The following is a 9,086-nucleotide window of genomic DNA, read 5'->3' as shown; positions in this document are numbered from 1 at the left end:
TTGCTCTTGTGGTCTGAATGTGAACATACATGCCAAATAAATTTGTGTTAATGTCAACACATATGTATAATCCATCCACATTCCATTCAATCCTTTATTAGATGTGAATGTTTACATCGTTGTCCATAGATGCGAACATTCACATAAGTGCCTATAAAGATGTGAATGTTCACGCTTGTGCTCAGATATGTGAATGTTCATATCAGTATTTTAAATGTTCGCATCAGTGTTTTCATTATAGGAAATAGTAGACTCAGTTGGTTTTTTTGTATTGCATGAATATTGTGTTAATGTGTATGCCCCATGTAATAGACGTTGTATACAAGCGAAAAATGAACAAATATCATGTCAAAGATGAAAGCCCACCTGCAGCTAACCGCATAAATGTTGACATGCATCGTGTCAACTACAGATCCAACATGACAAACTAGGTGAAATTAATGAAAAGCACAAAGTTTACAGAACCGCAACTTGACTGCCTAAGACAAACCACATTTTGGCAATTATTGGATGCACCCACATTTAAGACAGTTTAGTACAAATAGTTTTGACATATTAGAACAAATTATCAATATTATATAATTTCTTGTATTGCTAACTTTGATTTACCATATATATATATATATATATATGAGTTTTGAGGTCTATTTGGTGTCGATATTTTGGAATATAGACTGTATGAACATTCACATTGAGCTTCTATTCATTTTTTGGAGTATGATAGTTTGATAACAAAAGTGTGAATATTCACATTATGGTAATGAACTAAAAACTTATTCACCATTCAATATTATATGGGTGTGTGAATAATATTAATACCAATTGACAACACAATGACAAATTTTCATTTCAAATTAATGTGAATATAATGACAGTCAACATCCTGATACATGGGAACTACCAAAACATAATGGCAATCAATGTCCATGTTTAATTTTTTGTGTGTAATATATGTTAACATTAAATGTGAGGGTATAAGAGTTTAAAAAAATAGTGTAAATCAAGAAAAATGACCTTATAGAATAAAAGTATAAATATATGGAACTAAGTGGGTTATAAATTTCCTTTATGGACTTCTTGGATTAGAACACTCTTAAATGAGATTTATCAATAAAAATCCCTTCAAAAGAATATGAATGAGTTCGAAATATTTTTAATTTAATGTTGTTTGGTTGAAAATTTTGAAAAGAGATTTGGGGGGAGGGGGGAGGAGGAAGTGTATGAAATTATGTAAAATGTAAGTATATTTTATTCACATTTCATCTATCTTTTTTCTTTTCTTTTTTAAATCATTTTTTAAATCTCTCAACAAAGTACAACATAAATAATTAAGATAGATCAAATCCACTTCTCTCCTCTCCTCTAATTTATTAGATTAAAAAATACCCTAACAACTTGTTGAATTAGTAATTCGACACATGAGAAGCATTTCACCTTCTCAAAGCATGATCATGATTGGGGGGGGGGGGAAAAATCAAATTGACGTTTGGCAAAAAGGCTATGGACTTTGAGTCCCTCGGAGGAATTGCTTTTCCAGGAACCGCGCGAATTCCCTCCAAAGAAACAAAAAGAAGGGGAACAAGGGAACTATAGAAAATTCTCTTAAACGTGTAGAAATTTTTGTATGAAAAAAAAGAAAAAGAAAAAAAAGAAAAAGAGAGGAGATGGGGAGAGTGGAAATGATGAAAGCAGACAGAGCCAATCATAAACATCTTCGTTGAATCCAAGAAATTGACTCTCCCAAGCAACGGTTGAGTGAAGAAAAGACATCCCTATGAACAAGTATTTCGTGTGCGTTTCTTTGTAATTATATAAATTTATATACATGTGTCTACATATTTAAAAATTTAAAGAGAGAGATAGTGAAAGGGTTAGTATTTTTAATTTAGATGGAATTAAATAATATTTGAGTCGAGCAAAGGGAGTTAGACAGATGTATTTGTGTATCGGACAAATTATTATACGGTGGAATATTTTGTCGTTATGTTATGTGTTTAATTTGTTAAAGACTTGTTTCATATTATTTTTTGGATTAATTTATACGTATTTTAACTAATTTCATAATCTTAAAATTAACGATCAGGTAAATCTCTAGTGGTCTCAAATTTTGAGATATTTAGTTTTTGTAAGATTTGACCCTGCGACTTCTTAGATGATCATTTAATTGTCTCTCCTCTCAATAAGCCAAACTCTTTAAGTTTCATATCATCTTTTTAAATCACACAAATTTGATCCATATACTCTAAAAGTTCCTACACTCAAAAACCAATTGATTTTTTCGTTAAATATTTTCAAAAATTCTAACTTCTTCACATATGGAGGTGACAAAAATGAGAAAGGAGAAATAGATTCGAAAAGATGTTTGGAGAGGCAAACAAATTGAGTGAGCAATGTGCACAAAAATAGGCCAATAGAGTACACAATGATAAAGATAACAAGATGGAAAGATTTGAACTTAACCTCTCTTGGAATTAAAACTCTGATACCATATTAGAATTATTGAAATTATCTTACTCAAAACTAATTAATTTTGGGTAAAGAAATAAGTCTCTAACACAACCTTCGTGTGCAACCAGGGCCAGCCTTGGGGTGAGGCGACTAAGGCGATCGCCTCAGGCCCCCGATTTTGAACAAAATTTAGGGCTCCCAATTAGGGGAGTGTATCATATTGTGTTATTTTATAATTACTTCAATACTAACTCAATTCATTTATTATTATGTTATCGTATGGTGTTATTTTGATTCATGTTCGATTGATATTTAATGTGAAAACTTTTACTTTTAGTTAAAATTATCTTAGCAAGTGTATGAAGAGATTAAATTTTTTTCCATGAGTTGAATTTTATAAAATTTATTTCTACTAAATGAAATTATTCATAAAATGTTTGATTTTAATTCAATTGCCTTTTTCTAATTAAAAAAATTGTACCTTATTAATATATATTTTTACTAGATTGACTCTAAAATAGATAATAAAAAAATATATATATCTTAAATGAAAAAAAGATATTAGACTTAATTATTATTTTACATACTTTTTTTTATTCAGTTAGATGGAGTAAAATAAAAGATTAAAAAAATGTCATGGCTTCCCTTAGTGAACATTAAAATATATAACTAATAATTCATATTATTGAGTCGTGTCATACTTGGATTCATGCTGAAAAATAGTCAACCTTAACTTGCTAATTTTATATATTGCTTAAGTTGTGTAAAGAATTCTCATCCTTACTCCTAATTAATTTTAGTTCTTATAGCATTGGTAAGTTAAAAAATAAATTCAAATCAACTAATTGAAGTTCAACTATTATATATATATATATATTTGTTATATAAACTTTGTTAAATTGTAATACAATAGAAATAAATTTTTATCATTTTTATCCAAATAATTTTTTTTTAAATAATGATATATGAAGGGCCCAATTTAAAAAAAAAATTCGCCTTAAGCCCTTAATAAGTCAGGGCCGGCCCTGTGTGCAACTCGATTGCATGTGAAAATGAAAGGTAAGAAAAATAGACTCAGGCGGAGACTTGACCCATTAAAAACCTTCTGAAGTCCAAGTCTAATACAATGTTAGAATTTGTAGACATTTTCCCTTCTTTGCCTCTTTAGCTAATCTCTAGAATGTGAAAAATAAAAAATAATAATTTTATGTGGGTCTTGTGCAAAATCATTAGGCCCCTAAACAGCCACATTATCATTCATTCTCCACCCATAATGATACATCTTTTCCCCTCATATGGTCAGATTATTATAACGATTATTGTGTTGTAATGATATGATTACATTACACAAAACCATATGAGGAATCCATAGCCCTTCAGTAGCGCCCACTGGTTAAAAGGGTCTGTTGTACTCTCTAGGATGACCAAGTCTTAAATTTTATATATTATTGCATATATAGTCATCCAATACATATATACATACATGTACTCTATCCATCCAACTATCAGAACAAGTAGTTGTGTACACAATATGTTTTAGACCAAGTAAACGCTTGTATGAAGTATAGAAACTTATTCACATAGTTGTGAGCTAGATACTCACATGTTTGGATTCAGATATTTCCATGATTGGTAGGGCTATAAATGAATCGAATTATTCATAAATAGTTCAAACTCAACTCGTTCAAAGTACGTGTAAGTTCAATTACTTACTAAATAAACTAGCATGAGTCAAATTTTAAGTTCATTTAGAAATCAAGTTATGCTTGAGTAGATCTAAACTCAGCTCGAATAGATTCGAGTTCGATCCTTTAAGTTCAACTTGAGCTCTGCTCAAATTCAAACTCAAACTTGATCAATTTTCAACGAGCCAAGCTCGAACTCTCCAAAACTTGACTCGACTCGTTTGCAATCTTAATAGCTGGATTGGTTTTCTAGTGTTAGTGGTGTGGACATTTTCCAAGTTGCAATTGATTGGTTTTCAGGATGTTGCTTATTGAAGGGTAGTATCTGTACATATTATGTCAACAAATTGTGTGTGTGATGGGATATTTTCTCTTCTTTGATTAAAGAAGAGTGTTAACCAAGTTGAGAGCAATGGTTGAGAGGAGGACAAAAGGTTTGGAAACTGCCAGAACACTCAATGAGACCCCTGTGGTCCTCTCTCCTCTCATGAGTACATCCCAAGTTAATTTTCCATCACATTTCTCTCTCTCTCTCTCTCTCTCTCTCTCTCTCTCTCTCTCGTGTAAAAACTATGTTCATAAATATATTAATATAAAATGAAGCACACTTCATCTACATCACATTTAGAAGTTATAACAAAGCTGAAGTTTACAGAAACTTCTGTATGTAGAAAAAGATTGATATTTTTTTATGATTAATAGGAGAAGGAAATAAAAGCACCCCACAAGGGCACAATAATTATATATATATATATATAGACAATGAGTTGTGCTAATAAGTTGGGTAGTGAAGGGCTGAGATGGGCCATCATTGTTGCAGCAAACAGAAAGTCAAGAGGGGGCTGTGGTCTCCTGAAGAAGATGAGAAGCTCATCACACACATCAGCAGCCATGGCCATGGCTGTTGGAGTTCTGTTCCTAAACTAGCAGGTATGAATTCTACTTGTTATTTCTTGTCTCATTTCAAGAGAGGGATAGAAGAAGGAAATCGAATACAGGTGCTGAGCTTGGCTGATCCCTAGGAGTATGGTGTTATTTCACTGCACTATAGGACTTGCTCAAGATCTATTTTATACTTAGTATTGTCATTTCTAGAAATCAATGACTGGATTTTGGAACAAATATTGAGTTTAACGGTGACACAAGTTACGGACAAACAAAATATCAGAAAAAAGATTAAGTAGACATCATTTGTCACCCACTAATCTAACTCTACACTACCGCAATATAAGATTTATCATTGATCGGTGATACTATTAATATTGTCATGTATTAATACCATTATACCCAATATTTGTTCTAATTTTATTGTTGAGATATTGCAGGCTTGCAAAGGTGCGGAAAGAGTTGCAGACTAAGGTGGATAAATTACTTGAGGCCAGATCTCAAGAGGGGTTCTTTTACTGAACAAGAAGAGAGAATCATCATTGATGTTCATAGAATTCTAGGCAACAGATGGGCTCAGATAGCCAAACACCTCCCTGGTAGAACTGACAATGAAGTCAAGAACTTTTGGAACTCATGCATCAAGAAAAAGCTCATCTCACTTGGCTTAGATCCAAACACTCACAATCTTCTCTCTCCCCATCAAACTACCACCAATGCAACCAAATACTCTCACAACAACCAAAAACAACAAAATTCTTCTGCTTTCTCCATAACTTCCCACGGCAATGATGCTTCAATGGACACGAAAACACCTTTTGCAACATTTCCTTCTCTTCCATCTTCTCATACTAGTTCTACTTCTACCAATCCTAATAATCCTATCTCATTGTATGAAAACTCAACCATTACTAGTACTACTGCTTCTACCTTTGAATACCAAAGCCCTAGAAATCAAATTGTGAATTCCTTGATGCACGCTTCCTTGCATCAGTTGGTATCAGAACCCTGTATCAAGTTTGCTAGGCGACCTTTAATGGAAAGGACACAATTTTTATCCTCTACCTCGAATCCATCCGGGTTCGGGGCTATAGATGAGAATTGCATGTGGGGTACTAATTCAGAACCCCTTGGAGTAATGCAGCCACAACAAGAGAAGACTTGTGAAGGGGATCAAATGGATGAAGTTGACATTAATATGGATAATTCATTGATAGAGAGCTCTAACTTCGATTTTGAGTTTGTGGAGTCGGGGCTTTTGCCTTGTGGAATGTATTGCAATGTGAGTCCTATGGATCAACTTGCATGGGATTGTTAATTTCTCATCGATATATTCTTTCTTCTTTTACTTTTTGGAGTCTCATAGTCTTCAAAAAGGGGTGGTGATAATCTTGAAATTTACAGCTATTGCAAAAGCAGTATAAAATGTTTATCTAGGAGCAATAATTCGGATTCAACATTTGCATCATAAAAGTCCTCCCTCAATGCGAGTGGTACGTGTATATATAGAAGTGAGCCAAAAACCAGATGGAATCAATCAATGGAAGTCTGAAAGATGAATTTATGTACAAATATGCAATTTATTTAATTGGTTTATTTATGTTCTTGATCTCATTCATTGATAAAAGCTTTTCTTTTATTTTATTTTTTTTATTTTTTATCGGAGTTCATCGATGCATCATACAAGTACTAGAAAGCTAAACTAAGGGCATCCGCAGTGGAGAGTTTCTCTTCTTTCTCTTCTTTTATTTTTTAAGAAGAGTTTTAGTGTCAGTTGGTAAATTTTAACTAACAAAGTGTGTTGTTGAGTGCTGCAGTGGATCAGTTAGTGTGTATATTAGTGGTGTGCCTTAGTCGTGTGTATTAAAAAGTTTGTTAACTGCCGCTAGCGCTTTTGCTAGTGCTTGGAAGTGTTTTGTTTGTCTTCCGAGTTGACCGGCCGGTTGACCCGGTCAACGGAATTATTATTTTTTTTTATTATTTTTTTTTTTTTTCATGTTGGGATTTTTTTTTTTTGACTTAAAATTTAATTTTGGGCTTAAAATTTTTTATTAAACTAAATTATTTATTTATTTCATTTATTATATACACATATATATATATATATATTTAACACACACCTTAACACACTCATTGCACCACCACTCACTCTTTAAAATTAACAAACTCTTAACACATCTTAACAAACATTTTTGGCCCTCCACTTTTATTACTTTTTGTCATATAACACACTTTAACAAACAATTTTGGCTATCCCATTGTGGATGCCTAAGCTACCTCCTGCCATAGAGACAATGCTAAAATGAGCCAGATCTTGCTTCCTAAAATATCTACTTTCTATTTTGGCCTTCTTTGCTTTCGGGTGTGGATGTAGGTAATCACGTGACACTTTTAGCCCCCGTTTGTTTTAGGTTATAAAAAGGGTATTGGCACTAATGCCCTTCTTTGTTTGCAGAGATAGTCTTGGGACTATTAGTCCCTTGGTATTACTAATACCTTTGGAAGGGGGATTGGTAAGAAGGAAGTAGAGATGGTATTAGAAAATAGTGAGGAGATTAGAAATTTTTTTATTTTTTATATATTGGGAATTTTTTTTTAAATATAATGTTTAATTTTTTATAATTTTTTATTTTTTTTATTATTTTATATAAAAATAATTTAACAATTCCTCATTATTAATCCCCTCACTATGAATCCCCTCACTAACAATTCCCTCACTATTAATCCCCTCACTATCAATCTCTTCTATTCTATCTCTCAAAACAAACGAGACCTTAGGGTTTAAAATTCTCACCCTCATCTTTGATGAAATACATTCAAGGACAAGTGAAAGTAATTAATTGTGGTATTATTACTTTCATAACTTGTAGGACAATAATTTGGTAGGTGGTCCTAATAGGACCACTTCTTTAAAAACAAAACAAAACAAAACTTCACACAGTTGTAATTTTTAGAAAGGGATTTTTGATCTAAGTTCCTTCATTATAATTTTATACTAATATAAGGATATAAAACTTTAAAAAATAAATAAATAAATAAATAAAAACATTTTTTTAACTCCGTCCTCTAATATTTGAGAGGTCAATTAGTCCAACCCCACAGTAATGCTACAGTACATAGTGTGTCTCGCATGTTTTAATTGATTTGGAAGATTTAAAAGTCAATATAATATAGATCTTCGTGATATATATCGAATGATAAATATGATATTATCAAGAAAAAAAATTACCTAGTTACGTTTTGTTTACTGTTACCAAATCAGTGAAATCAAATCAATGGCTAAAAATTGCAGATTTAAAGGTCTGGGTACCTAATTTTAAATGGAGATCTTCAAAATGACAAAATTAAAAAAATATATATATTCTTAAAAAGAGAAATTTCACTAGCTTAAAATAAATAATTTTCTCCATTTTTATTTCGAGAATTAATCAGGTCATTTGCACTATTAGTGTGAAACCAAAGAGTTTCAACTTCTCCTGTTTTCTAATGGAACAATTTCCGAATGTAGCAACTTTCTTGACCCTATCATCTCTACACGAGAAGGCCATTGAACCGAGTTTGGGCGGTTGAATATACGACAATCACAAAATTTCCCAAGTTGCATGGCTTAGTTGCCAAATAAACACGAGTCCAAATATTCGTCAAAGGGCATTGAACGGAGTGGAGAAGGGGGTGGAGATGTTGCTAAGAAAGGAAGCATTTGGGCAGTGAGGGAAAGGGATTACTATAACATATAAGCGTTTTAGAGACTAAATGTTTTGGTTCCTAAAAGTGAAAATTTTGTTGTAAAAGATATTTAGGGATCAATTTTCATCGTCATGAGGATAGTCGCTACAAAATCATCCTGAAAAGTCAAAAACTAGGCTTTTAGCGATAAAATTCTGAAAATGTCACTAATAAACAGATTTTTAGGGACAAAATAATAAGGTTTCAAATTGGTTTATTTTTTGAGACAAAAAATTTGATCCTAAAAGGATTATAATTCATCACTAATGTCTAATTTTTGTTGTCAAAAATATAATAACAACATTTTTCGTAAATTTTATTCCTAAATTTTAATTTCTAAAA

General features: G+C 31.9%; 1 protein-coding gene across 1 annotated transcript; it reads left to right on the top strand.

Moving 5' to 3' along the window:
• Positions 1-4,649: 4,649 nt before the first annotated feature.
• Positions 4,650-6,618, top strand: LOC114309279 (uncharacterized). The gene is made up of 2 exons (XM_028254982.2): positions 4,650-5,063; positions 5,459-6,618. Exons 1-2 carry the CDS (start codon positions 4,934-4,936, stop codon positions 6,334-6,336), a joined length of 1,008 nt encoding a protein of 335 aa, XP_028110783.2. The 5' UTR covers positions 4,650-4,933; the 3' UTR covers positions 6,337-6,618.
• Positions 6,619-9,086: the final 2,468 nt, after the last annotated feature.

The sequence above is a fragment of the Camellia sinensis genome, chromosome 9 (genome assembly GCF_055761805.1).
Source record: "Camellia sinensis isolate YWXY chromosome 9, ASM5576180v1, whole genome shotgun sequence".
Lineage (NCBI taxonomy): Eukaryota > Viridiplantae > Streptophyta > Magnoliopsida > Ericales > Theaceae > Camellia > Camellia sinensis.
This window is presented reverse-complemented; position numbering and strand designations above follow the sequence as displayed.

Bases quoted from the DNA above. Each gene is read 5' to 3' on its own strand.
- LOC114309279 (XM_028254982.2), top strand. From the start codon at position 4,934: ATGGGCCATCATTGTTGCAGCAAACAGAAAGTCAAGAGGGGGCTGTGG. The intron at 5,064-5,458 runs GTATGAATTCTA...GAGATATTGCAG, and splicing joins TTCTGTTCCTAAACTAGCAG to GCTTGCAAAGGTGCGGAAAG.